Source organism: Rhinichthys klamathensis, unplaced genomic scaffold (genome assembly GCF_029890125.1).
Source record: "Rhinichthys klamathensis goyatoka isolate OS25496 unplaced genomic scaffold, OSU_Roscu_1.1 h1tg000123l_1, whole genome shotgun sequence".
Taxonomy (NCBI): Eukaryota; Metazoa; Chordata; class Actinopteri; order Cypriniformes; family Leuciscidae; genus Rhinichthys; species Rhinichthys klamathensis.
Window position 1 is genome coordinate 1,827,627 of NW_026606660.1, and position 14,489 is coordinate 1,842,115.

The 14,489-nt window shown below is 39.4% G+C and overlaps 1 protein-coding gene across 7 annotated transcripts in view; it reads right to left on the reverse strand.

The window, feature by feature from the left end:
• Positions 1 to 14,489, reverse strand: part of numb (NUMB endocytic adaptor protein) — an 83,354-nt gene that overhangs the window by 29,261 nt on the left and 39,604 nt on the right. For all 7 annotated transcript variants that reach the window (XM_056255867.1, XM_056255865.1, XM_056255866.1 and 4 more), the window contains exon 3: positions 9,332 to 9,406. In XM_056255867.1, the coding sequence (XP_056111842.1) occupies positions 9,332 to 9,406 (75 nt within the window). The remainder of the gene's footprint in view (positions 1 to 9,331; positions 9,407 to 14,489) is intronic.

Genomic DNA, 14,489 nt, shown 5'->3' on the forward strand with positions numbered 1-14,489 from the left:
TGATCTAACCTCTCTCAGTTATATGAAGTGTTACTTCAATGGCTAGTGCTGACTTTCATCGAAAAATGCACTTGTAATTATTTTCAAATGATCACATCAACTTAGAAAGTAACGTTAATGTAAATCTACATTGTTTAGTTTCATAGGTCTATATGCGCATAAACAGCTTACAACTTACGCCAAAGAGCAATAAATCTGATCAAATGTAAAAAATAAATTTCTCAAAAATGAGAACAATCATGATTATAATGTTAGCACAATAATTATGATTAGTTTAACCATTATCTTGCAGCTCTAAGAGTCACACTGATTACTTTTATGGTTCAACAGCTTTTGTTTTCATTCAATTTCTTTGTATGGAAAAGAGCAGCATGAACAAATTAGTAAATATCTCCTTTTGTGTTTCAGATAAGAAAAAAAAGCAGGTTTGAGTGAGAGTGAGTAAATCATGACAGATCTGTCCTTGTTTCGTGTGAACTAATCCTCTAAACGAAATCATGTTATGATGTTAGTGAGTTCATTAGGATTGCTTCTGATGACCTCGAGAGTTTCCATCAGAAGTGCCACAGGGACAGAGCTGATCTCGGCTCCGGCGTTCACTAATCCCACACACACATCCACAACACAGGTTTCAAAAATCCCTCTTTGGCCACATACACACTAGAGCTATAATGGTTAACTAAAACCAATTAAAAAAAAGTGCAAACACGGTTACAGGTTTCCCTGGCGGTTAGCATTTTTTAAATTATCATTAAAACCGTATTTGATTACCGCGGTTTAAAAACCTTATAGTAAATTATGGCCAGCATTAAACAAAGTAAAGCAACAGCATGCAGCTTAGGTTTCATTTTGTGTGAAAACATGGCGGAAGGCAGTGAAGTTTTACAACCTCTACAATCGTTTACAGTGATTATAAGAATGAATGAATCGCATGAATGCATCTCTGAAGGGAACTGACTGTCTTCATCTCATGTCTGTGTACTGTCTAATAAAGTAGTGTTTATAAGTGCACAGAGAAACCGCTCTATTTCTGCTGTTCAACAAGCGCCACCTACTGTCAGAGAGTGGGCAGTTTTTATTCTGCCCCTGAAAATTGGGCTGGATTTTTATGCAAGTTTTTTGATGGAAAATACCAATTGATGGAAAATAATCTTACATTTACATTTATTCATTTAGCCGACGCTTTTATCCAAAGCGACTTACAATTGCTATATATGTCAGAGGTCGCACGCCTCTGGAGCAACTAGGGGTTAAGTGTCTTGCTCAGGGACACATTGGTGTCTCGCAGTGGATTCGAACCCGGGTCTCTCACACCAAAGGCATGTGTCTTATCCACTGCGCAAATAACAAGGTATCTAGAATTATTTACAGAGCAGATAAAATAAGCCTACCTATTTTGACTCATCCATTTTATTAAAAAAACGGTTTAAAGGCTGAAATGTGCGGGTTATCATTTTGTAAAATTTAATTTGAACATGTCGTAGATAAACGTTATGCGTTTACGTATTTTGTTCACCTCAAATATGGCTGTTGTTCTTGTCAGTATTATTATTTTAATGTTTATGTGAACAAAAAGCACATAGTGCTGCTAATTTTATTTATTATTTGTTGGTTTTCAATATAAAATGTGGCGAAATGATTTCAGCTTTGGGTATCAGTACTTTTTGAACATTTCCAGCTCATTTTAACAATACCTTGATAACACTGATAACCGTGATCATTTTGGTCACTATAATCGTGATATGAAATCTTCATACTGTTTCATATCTCTACTTGACAAATAAATGCTAACTGAATGAAAATAAAATTAATTTTATTTAAGCTATTTATGTATTAACAAAATGAACTAATAACTAGTTATAGACACTTTAAAAAAAACTAGTAACTAGTAAATAACTATGGAAGCTTGTTTCCGCCACTGAATAAAAAATATAAAAAATAATTGCGACTTTTTATCTCACAATTGCAAGATATGAAGTCAAAATTGTGAGAAATAAAGTCGCAATTCTGATAAATAGTCGCAATTGCGAGATATAAAGTTAAAGTCGCAATTGCAAGAAAAAAGAGACTTTTTATCTCACAATTCTGACTTTTTTCTCACAATTGCGAGTGTACATATATGCAAGTCTGACTTTATATCTCGCAATTGTGACATCTTTTCTCAAAATTTTGAGATATAAAGTCGCAATTGCGAGTTATCAGGCCAATTATAAGGGAAAAAAAGACTAACCTTTTTTCCCTCAGAATAGTTTATATCTCACAATTCTGACTTTATAACACGCAATTGCAACTTTATTTCACACAATTCTGACTTTACAACACACAATTCTGACTTTATATCACCCAATTCTGACTTTATAACCAGCAATTCTGACTTTATATCTCGCAATTCTGACTTTATAACACGCAATTGCGACTTGATATCACGCAATTCTGACTTTATATCTCGCAATTCTGAGAAATAAAGTCACAATTGTGAGATATAAAGTCGCAATTCTGATAAATAAAGTCACAATTGCGAGATATAAAGTCGCAATTCTGATAAATAAAGTCGCAATTGCGAGATATAAAGTCGCAATTCTGAGAAATAAAGTCGCAATTCTGAGAAATAAAGTCGCAATTGCGAGATATAAAGTCGCAATTCTGAGAAATAAAGTCGCAATTCTGAGAAATAAAGTCGCAATTGCGAGATATAAAGTCGCAATTCTGAGATATAAAGTCGCAATTCTGAGAAATAAAGTCACAATTCTGAGAAATAAAGTCGCAATTGCGAGATATAAAGTCGCAATTCTGAGAAATAAAGTCACAATTGCGAGATAAAAAGTCGCAATTCTGAGAAATAAAGTCGCAATTGCGAGATATAAAGTTAAAGTCGCAATTGCAAGAAAAAAAGACAGAATTGAGACTTTTTATCTCACAATTCTGACTTTTTTTCTCACAATTGCGAGTTTACATCTCGCAATTCTGACTTTAGATCTCGCAATTGTGACATCTTTTCTCAGAATTGTGAGATATAAAGTCGCAATTGCGAGTTATCAGGCCAATTCTAAGGAAAAAAAAGACTAACCTTTTTCCCCTCAGAATAGTTTATATCTCACAATTCTGACTTTACAACACGCAATTGCGACTTGATATCACGCAATTGTGACTTTATTTCTCAGAATTGATATAAAGAGATAAAAAGTCGCAATTACCTTTTTTATTTTTCTTTCTGTGGCGGAAACAAGCTTCCATAAATAACAAAATAAGTAAAACTTAAACTGATTTTTTATTTTATAATACTGATACCCTGATACACATACAGTTGAATTTATGTTCTCTACAGAGTTTGGTTATTTATAGATATGACAACTACATCTACAACTGTATTCACAAACTGCTTGCATCATGTTTCTTGTTTACAGATGCGTGACTCAAAACGTTGCAGTGGTTATCATTAATGGAGAAGGACCGGCTGCTGTGTTTTGTATGCGTGTGGAATGTTAACTGCATCAATGCATCCGACATTCCCTAAGCTTTGCCGTGTGTATGTGGCCTTTGTGAAACAAGAAGTGTACCATTCGCCAAGCCTAAGACTCACTTCTTCATCTACACTGACCTCATGTCCCTTAACTGAGGTTTGGATTTCAGTTCAAGTAATCGTGACCACCATAACCATTATATACTGACCCCACATCTTCAGTTAAGGGCACAGAGAGTTTCACAGAAAGAGGTGGAGGTTACATGTTACGGAAAGTTAAAGTTATGGTTATGCTGAAGAGCATTTCACACGTTCATACACAGCCATAGAAGGAAAGCAATGCTCATTGGGTTAGAAAAGAGGTTTAAGGGGTGTGAGAGAGGATCAAGATGCTCTTAATGGCTCATGTGAACAAACCTGCTTAGAAAAAGAGAACATCATAATGCATTCACATCAAAACATATGCAAACAGATGGAGGAGGGCGTGAGTTTCATGGATAATAACTGCCGCACTGACGCTAGAGATATCGAGCAGAGAACATGCAGACCGTAGACAGACATAAATACAAGATCTGGACATACACAGAAACAGGACACACTAAAGGAAAGAAAAATTGAAATGTCCCCCTTTACTGACATCTGCAATCCTCTCTCAGAACCAGCCTGCATTTCCACTGTTTTGAGAACAGTTGTCATAACAGTTGCTACATAACCAGCCAACGAACATTGTGGTTCAACAGTATTGGTTAGTTCTGAGAATACACTGTCCGGCCCCAAAAAAGTTGCTGTTTGGATTCAAAGTCAAATACTTAAGAGTTTATGACTGGATCATTATTGTAGTGATTATTATGTTTCTAGCATGTTTGGCAACAGTTCTTTTAACCCTAATTGATGGAGTGAGTAGCTTTTCATTTCTTAAACAACCATGTAGGAAACCAATCATAGCCATATTACAGGATGACAATGTCAAGACTCATAAAGGTTCAGATTGTGGAAGAATGGTTGAAGAATCATTTTCTCACAAATGAGTCCTTAAATTCATTGACAGTCTTTTGGATGTGCTGGAGGAGACTTTACAGAGTCTTGACTCTTGTATTGTCAAAACTAGATCTTGACCAAAAATGTATGCACCTCTTGATGGAAATAATATCACAAAATTTATTTCCATCAAGTTCTGCAGAAAACAGGAGTTTACAACAGAAGCTTAGAGGAGAAAACGAGCGCCGGCATGAAAGGCTTAATCATTGAACAGAAAGGGTGCGTCTGATGGCGTAACGCTAGTGTCCTTCCCCTGAATTCCAACTTCAAGAGGTCAAAGGTCATCAGCAAACACAAACAGAGGGACTGGAATCAGTGCAGAGGCGTGTGCTTGCTCTCATTCTTCTGAGGTTAAACTCGGGATAAGAGTTCTGTTACAAAGCCTAGCAAGATGGAGCCTCATGACAAGCCATCAACCCGCTTCTAACACAAAAGAGAAAATCGAAGGACTTGTCGCTTCATGGATACGTCATCCTTATATGCATTGTGCTGAACAAACACAGTGAGAAAATTGAGTTGAGAGAAATGTTATAAAAAGAGACCGGCTGCGTATATAGAGCGCTTAAATTCACTCACTTGTGAGATTACATTTTAGTTAATATGCTGCCTAATAAGGCACCTAATAAGGGAGTAGACTCGTTTATATATACACACACACACACATGTATATATATATATATATATATATATGGCAATACCAACCTAGAAAATGTGAAATCTTTTCCCAATTAAAATCAGACAAGCTCCAAGCATTTGCACTTTTAAAAAGCAAGTGAAAACATAATTTAAGCGTTTGAGCAGAAAGTCTCTTAAGTAATTACATAAAATTATTTCATTAATTTAATATAGTCTTTAAAATTAATATAATTGTATTAATATGGTCACCAAATGCAGACATTAGGGTCATTATAGGGATTAGATCTTAACATGCCAGACACAAGCCTTCATAAATGTGAAGCACGTTTATCATTATGAATGAGAGCGCCATCTGGAGGATGTTGGGTGCAGCTAACACAGTAATGATAAACAATAAACACAAGTGGATGACATTAATAAAGATGAGCCTCTGCAGAGAGACATGGACTTCCTGGACACGGTGGCAGGCTTCCAGTGAGAGGAAATCACATTACGGGTTAGAAAACAGTCCTCACATCCACACACACAGATCCTGCCACTTCTCCTTTTCAAGCCACTAGATTTCGTGCTCCGGGTTACATGTGATGGTAACTTAATTAGTGCTGACTGGTTGTGGAGATAATAAGCTTTGGACTGTCTGAGCGAGGGTTTGAATAGGTTACAGGGTCATGAGAGATGACTTGTATGTTAAAGCTGCCTCTTTAAATCTTGTGTTATGTTGGGCATAACACTCAGACTAGGGCTGCATTCTCCGTCCTCCCTCATCATGAGTGGACACGCCCCCTACTGCTGATTGGCTCACGCTCACTCTCCCTCCTCCCTCATCATGAGTGGACACGCCCCCTACTGCTGATTGGCTCACTCTCCCTCCTCCCTCATCATGAGTGGACACACCCCCTACTGCTGATTGGCTCACTCTCTCCTCCCCCATCATGAGTGGACAGGCCCTCTACTGCTGATTGGCTCACTCTCCCTCCTCCCCCATCATGAGTGGACACACCACCCTACTGCTGATTGGCTCACTCTCCCTCCTCCCCCATCATGAGTGGACACGCCCCCTACTGCTGATTGGCTCACTCTCTCCTCCCCCATCATGAGTGGACAGGCCCTCTACTGCTGATTGGCTCACTCCCTCCTCCCTCATGAGTGGACACGCCCCCCTACTGCTGATTGGCTCACTCTCCCTCCTCCCCCATCATGAGTGGACACACCCCCCTACTGCTGATTGGCTCACTCTCTCCTCCCCCATCATGAGTGGACACGCCCCCCTACTGCTGATTGGCTCACTCTCCCTCCTCCCCCATCATGAGTGGACACGCCCTTTACTGCTGATTGGCTCACTCTCCCTCCTCCCCCATCATGAGTGGACATGCCACCTACTGCTGATTGGCTCACTCCCTCCTCCCTCATGAGTGGACACGCCCTTTACTACTGATTGGCTCACTCTCCCTCCTCCCCATCATGAGAGACACGCCCCCTACTGCTGATTGGCTCACTCCCTCCTCCCTCATCATGAGTGGACACGCCCCCTCCTGCTGATTGCTCAATCTCCCTCCTCCCCATCATGAGTGAACACGCCCCCTACTGCTGATTGGCTCACTCTCTCTCCTCCCCCATTATGAGTGGACACACCCCCTACTGCTGATTGGCCACAAGTGTGTTGTGGTGCTCACTCCGATCCACTTTCAACAGCGTTTTTTTTTAGAAATCGCTTACTGAACCTTTAATTTAGCAATTTTAGTCAGAATATGGGGATTTTAAAAACATGAGTAGAGTAAATGTGACACAATTTTCATTCCTAGCTGAACTCTTTTTTTATTACTCTCTGTGAAAGCAGCCGTTTGAGAGACTACGGCAGAATTCCCAGACGAGTGGGAGTTTCTTCACAGAGCATGCAGACATCTGTGAACTCTGAACCTTCGTTTCTATTGACCGCATTGAAAAAAGCTAGATCTTTTCTTTGACAGACTTCGTGAAATTAAATGTAAGAAAAAGAAAATGCATTTAAAGAGTGTGAGAAAGAGACTAGTTCTATATAGCCACTTCCTCAATTAAACCTCACAGAAAAGGATGGCCTTCGACAAGCAGTCCTCATCCTCCGACCAGAAGCACTAATGTGAAATGTGATAAAACAGAAGGTCAGACTGAGAAGATACGCAATTACTCAGAGCAAGCCGTCAGGTGGAAAGTGACAAACATCACAACTATTTTCCCCTGAGCTTAACCTGGGCGGAGGCGTCTGAGGCCATGTCAGTGCGGGAAATAGACACACAGTGGATTTCCTTTTCCCTGAAGAATGGAATGTCTTCCGCTGGACGCTGCCGAGGCCGGAAACTCACGCCTGTCCCTCTCCTGGTGGATTGTGTGCTTACGTGCTGCGGTTTGAGGAAATCATAAGATGCCTGTTCTGCTGACTCGGTGCTGGAGCCTAACGTGGAAGCATTCGGGATAATGCGTTTATAAAGCAAGTCACTAAACCACATCACTCCCGTTCAAATCAACAATGCTGTACACTGGCAGCAGCTTCCTGTTTTTGTTGCTTCAGCCCTACTTACTTTTTTTCAGTCAGTCTGAAATTAAATTATTTTATTTTGCAAATGTGACGCTCATGATGACACTAATGCTAAATTGAGTTAAGTATGTTATCAAAGCTGGAAAAACTCGTAAACAAAGACTATTGTGTCAGGTTTATGTGCAGGTTATGTAGTAACGTAACACCCTCGCTCAGCAGTCAAGCCAGTGGAAATGCAGATGATTCTGGCGGTTCGGGAGAGCGATACAGGCCTTTACTTTACGATTACTGGCCAAAAACTTATATATACAAGAAAAGTTTGGGGTCAGTAAGATGTTTTAATGTTTTTTTGTTTTAAAGTCTCTTCTGCTCACCAAGGCTGCATTTATTTAAAAGAAAAAATACAGTAAAAACTGTAATTGTGAAATATTATTACAATTTAAAATAATGGTCAAACAAAAAATATACTTTAAAATGTAAATTCATTCCTGTGATCAAAACTCCATCATTACTCCAGTCTTCAGTGTCACATGATCCTTTAGATGATCATTCTAATATGATGATTTGCTGCTCAAGTAACATTTCTGATTATATCAATGTTGAAAACTTAATTTTAGATTGTTTTAAGAATTTTCAAAAGAATGGCATTCATTAAAAACAGAATATTTTCGCAAAGATGTAAAAGGCTACTGTCACTTCTCTATTTAATTCATCCTTACTGAATAAAAGCACTACTTGTTTTAATGATTAATGATAAAAACTTAAAAACTAAGCAATTGTTTCACACTAGTCTTATGTTAACATGAATATTGAATTCTTGCAGATAAACTTGTCTGAAATTATGTTTATTTTAAAGTCCCCCTGTAGACTGTGGTCAATAATTAAACTGTATCCCTTAAAACTCATCTTTGATCACCAAAAGTACATATTTAAATGTTTTTTCCTTTAAAAAACATTATTCATGCCTTAAAATATGCTTGAATCTACACTCTACACCCTTGCCTCGTTTAGTATACGCGGTTCCATGATTATGCAAATGAGCCCCGTCTCCACTCACTCACTCAGCTCAGAGATCCACTGGTTGACGATCACACGTTGATCTGATTGGTTACAAGGTCGTTTGTGACGTCAGGAACACCGGCGATTTCAAACCGTGTTTTTAAGACTTTCTTTGTTTCACTGCAGTTTTAAGGAGAAAATACTCAGCAATGCTGTCGACTTATGAATTTACACATGGTTTGTCTTAAAGCATATTAAAAACATCATATAGACATATAAACAACAATAAAAGCTTGATTTTTAAACACAGGGGGACTTTAACATTTATTATCTGCTCCTATCTACAGTAAAGTACATCCATTAAAAATGTGTAAATGTAGCTTTTGTTAAGAGGCGAGTTAATCGACATCATGACACAAATGCAGACATTAGAGCTCAACTTGTATTAAACCTGGAACATTTTTTAACTGAGGCATGATAACATGAGCGAGACCGACGGAAGGGGGAGAGAACAGCAGAAGACAGACACACTTTAAATAGATCACTTGGTGCCGACTGCAGGATAAGAGATGTGATGAGATTGGAGGAGAACAGACATGGACTGAGGAGATCGTTAAGGTGATGAACAGGAGATGAAGGAAGTCTTGTGTTTCTGACTGAAGATCTGTGTGCGTTCGAACACCTACCGTCTTCAATCTCTTGACGGCTTCTTCACAGATGTGCATGCCACGAGACTCATCGACCTCCACGTGCCCCAGATACTAGAAACACAGAGAAACAGTAAGTAAGTAAGTCCATTTTATTAATTTAGCACATTTACACATAGCAGGGCTATCCAAAGTGCTGAACAGAGTAAAAAACAAATCGAAAACAGAAAAACAACCAAACAGAACAGACAGAAATAGCATCAGTAGAAAATTAAAATGCCAGGGAATAAAAATAAGTTTTCGATTTAGATTTAAAAATAGCAATTAAAGGTGCTAGGCGGATATCTAGTAGTTTAGCTTTGAAAACTGAAAAGTGAAGAAAAAGCGTCTCGATCGCCCCCCGGTGGCTGGTCCCAGTATAGGTCATAAACCCCGCCTCCCCATGAAGTCTAATGCTACGTTCGCACCGGACGCGAATAGCGCGTCAAATTCGCGTCAACCGCGTCTAGTTTGATGCTTGACCACTTTGTGTTAATTCGCGTGTCAATGGCGAAATTGACGCGCGTAAAAACAAAAGTTTGAAGCGAAATTTACGCGCGTCAGAGGCGAAATCCAGAGGCGAAAGTTTCGAAACCCTTTGGCGGCCATCTTTTTAGATGTTTATCGAGCATTAGCATTAGTATTATTCGAGAGAGTCACCGCTGGTATATGCTCTGGAGAGCAGAAACAGCTGCGTAGGGGACATCGTCGCTGTACTCGGGTCCACCAGACCCTCCGGAGGGTTTCAGGAGTTTCACAATTTGCCAGGAGCTAGGTTTGGTGGACCTAACGGTGAGGACGCTGACGAGGACGCTGACGAGGACAGCGTAGGCCGTATAAGGCCTCGGCCTCGAGTGGTCTATGCCTGTCGAGCCCGCGCTCTACAGCCCGGCGCGAGGTTCACCCTCGCCCGCACACACCTAATCTGTCATTTATTTTTGTTTTGATAATAAATGGAGCCTCCAAAAGTGAAACCTGTCCTGTGATTTTTTTTTAAAGTTTTTATACACTAAATTGTGTTTGTTGTCTTTACATTAGAATAATAATGTTTCATAGAATAGATATGGAATAAATAGCATTCAATACAAAATGAGTATCTCTCATATATTGAAATCGAGTTTTTATGTGAAAGATTTGCTTTGCACACCAAGTATTTTTGTCATTTTACAAAATAATTTATTGAGGCCAAACATAAAATAACATTATAAACTGTCACTTCACCACGTGACAGCAGCAAGCAGGCTCCTGATTGGTTAACGCGGCGCGAATTGACGCAAAAGTTCAGATTTTTCAACTCGGGCGGCAGACGCGAATTCGCGTCAAACGCGTGAATGCACAAATAGCACCAACTAAATCATTCGCGCCTAACGCGCCAGACGCTTAATTCGCGCCATTCGCGCCATTCGCGCGAACTTGACGCGCGAATGAGGCGTATTCGCGTCTACCGCGCCGCGCTCTACGCCTCATTCGCGCCGCAGGAATTTTTTACGCGCGTAACGCGTCTTTGCATTGACTTAACATTGAAATCACTCGCGCCTGACGCGCTATTCGCGTCCGGTGTGAACGTAGCATTATGGGACGCGATGGAAACTAAACAATTAAATTACACTTCAAGATTTTGTTTTCTGTCATTTTAGGTAGTTTTTAATCACGCTGATTTAAGTTTAAGTGTTCATTTTTTTAAATAAGTTTGGTCTTAGTTAGTTACTGATGCTATAAAAACAGAAATGTGACATCATGATTGACAGCTTCTCTAAACGAAGTAGTCACCGAGGCACCAACAGGTTGGAGCTTCAACTTAAATTTCTACATGTCCATAACTGTTTATTTCACACAGTAAACTTTGTAGTAACTGTTTCTACGGGAGTGAGGGCGGGACCTTGATATCGCGACTCGCTTGACACGTTCACTACTGCGCAGAAGCAGGTCCCAAATCTGCACAAGATGTCAGCGCCATATTAGGACTTTACTTTTCACCAATGGAAGGGAGTGAAGGGGCGTCGTCCATCTTTATTTACACACTATGGTTCCACCAGGAAGAGGTCACATAGACCCATCTAATCCTGTTTGAACTACGGGAACGGTGGCCACTGACACTCAATGTGCGGAAACATTTGCCCACGACAGACCCCACTGGTAGAAGACATCCCTGCGTCCCGGGGCGGCTGAGGTCAGGCTGAGGCGGACAGCTATTGTGCTGAGAGGAAGTCCTTCCCCTTCCCTAGACAAACACACAGGAGCTGCTTGGCTATTGTCAGTTTGTGACATCAGAAGCAGCACATATCAGCAGCTAGAGGTGTGCACCTGTTTATTAACCCTGAGAAAGCTTGACATACGGAGAAATACTCAATAATGGAAGAATTTATTGAACATTTTTTCTTTAGCTTTTTTTTGAGGATCATATTTGATACATCAGGCTTTTATTGCTCATATAGTATTATACATGAATATGGAGAATATGATGCTCAAACTCGAGGAAAAAAAAGGGATGTGTGAGACTATTCGACTAGTCGATTAAACTGATACTGCTGCTGCTAGTCGACTCGTGCCCCGTTTACACGAAGGGAAGACGCAGATATTTCCCTGCGCTTTGGCCTCTCATTTACACGAAAACCCCGTTTTTATCACAGAAAACGATTATTTCTAAAAACTCCGGCCAAAATGGAGATTTCTGAAAACGGCGGTTATGTGTTGCCGCGTCAACTGGGACAAACGGGGTTTTAGGTTCTCAAACGTCACATTATGAGCCAGAAAATGCTTAACGTCATGTGAGCGCCCAGTTTGGCAGAGTTATGATGGCGCTCGACGGCATATTTATGCGGGTTGATGTAAATGACAACTTTTTTGAAAACGATGTTGTGTGCACGATGTTATTATTGAAAACGGAGGGGGGGGAAATATTCGTTTCTCTAAATACCCGACTATGTGTAAATGTGGCCTTGGAAATACTAGTTGTTTACAAATTTTCTTTTTCACATTTAATGTTTTGCTTTATAATTTTACAAATGCTATTGTTTAAATGAGTCATGTTAATGTTACATTTCAAAATGACTATATTATTTTAAAAAGTGTATATCTGGAGTCGAAAACAAATACATTTTATTTTACCTCAGGTTTTGTACCTGTGTTGGTTTTCACCGGAAGATGAGCAAGGCGAGGAAGTATTTCGAAAGCCTACACAAAACTTTTCTGTTTTTTTCTGTCATGTCAAACTAGTATATAACAATAAAGCTTGCTTATAGGCTTATCGGTTATGAGGACAATACGGTATGAAATTTTATGTCAGATTAAAGGAGAAATATTATGAATGAAACTTACTTAAAGCAACACCAAGTAACTTTTCCTCAGCGGTCGCCCTACAGGTTGGAAGTGGAATTGTCCATTACCGCTGATGTAAATAATTTAGCTTACCGCATCCTACTGTCGCACGCACGCTCGCTGTTTATCAGCACCGGCTTTGGGATGAACGATGTCTACAGACGAGGTAGAGTATGTTGCATGATTTCATGAAAGTATGATGTATTGCGACATCAGAAACGAAGAAAAAGAAAATAATGACTATTGTAACGCTTGCCGTAAAGAACTACAGAAGTCTCATTAGAACTACATTACAACTACATATAGGACCACAAAGCGAATCCAGAAGTGCCTTTCACCCTGTTACGACTTAATGAACCACTGAAACGATTTTGGAACATTATTTTAAGGTAAAAAATCTTACTTAGTGTTGCTTTAAACAGTTGTTATATCAGCATCCTAACAAAGAGAATACGGTTAAATGTAGTTGTCAGTACACGACAAACCTTTCTTGCGATTTTGCCGCCGCCAAGAGTACAGATACTTTTCGTACAAGAGAAGGCCATTCAAACCCGGGCACGCAACAGGCTATTGGGTTTGAACTTATTGGTCCTATATTGACTCAGTTGATTTGAATAAATATGTCTATAATGGGCAAAGTTGCTCAAGTTTAATATACAATGATCGTAATGCGAGGAATGTATCTATTTTCCATCCTTCGGATGAGACGTTAAACCGAGGTCCTGACGCTCTGTGGTCACAAAAAATCTTTCGAACGCCAAATTTGCCCAGTGGCCCCTGTCCATCATGGCCCCCTAATCATCCCCATATATATATATATATATACACTGAACAAAAATATAAACTCAACACTTTTGTTTTTGCCCCCATTTTTCATGAGCTGAACTCAAAGATCTAAGACTTTTTCTATGTACACAAAAGGCCTATTTCCCTCAAATATTGTTCACAAATCGGTCTAAATCTGTTAGTGAGCACTTCTCCTTTGCCGAGATAATCTATCCACCTCACAGGTGTGGCATATCAAGATGCTGAAAAGACAGCATGATTATTGCACAGGTGTGCCTTAGGCTGGCCAAGAGAAATAGGGCAGTAGGCCTTTTGTGTACATAGAAAAAGTCTTAGATCTTTGAGTTCAGCTCATGAAAATGGGGGAAAAAACAAAAGTGTTGCGTTTATAATTTCGTTCAGTATATATATATATATATATATATATGTTACACTAGTCGACGAGTCGATTGCAATATTTCCGATAAAAACGTTAATGAAATTAGTTGTTGCGCACATCCCTACTTATAACATGACTCTGATCCAGTTATTGAGCATGAATGAGAAAACCAGCTGTCTATAACCACGAGAACAGCCGTTTTCCATTGCCTGTAAAAGAACAGTAGTAATTTAGCTGGGAAATGGGCACAGTTATTCATAGAGCTCGTCTTCTCGGGCGGTCAGGAGTGTGTCCTCAACACAACTGATCCTTTATGTGTGAACAGGTCATCAGACACTTTCAAACGTGTGTGTTAATAGCCAGGTATCAGACACTTGCTCCAGTCCACGCAGAGTCCAGACAGAGAAAGACGTGCTACAAAAACTTTTCAAAGATATCCATGTCATACGTCAAACAGACATGAAAAGAAAATATTTTTCACAAGACATTATAATAAAATATTATTTTAAATTGTACAGTATAAACAGCAACTGCACTAAAGTATTGAGAATGAGATATTTGGGAGAGGGGTGATGTGATTAATCACAAAAATGTCACAAAATCATAATATCCTAAAACATATGCTTCTTTTTCCAGTTGCAAATTATAATATTATAAATAATATTCAACACATTA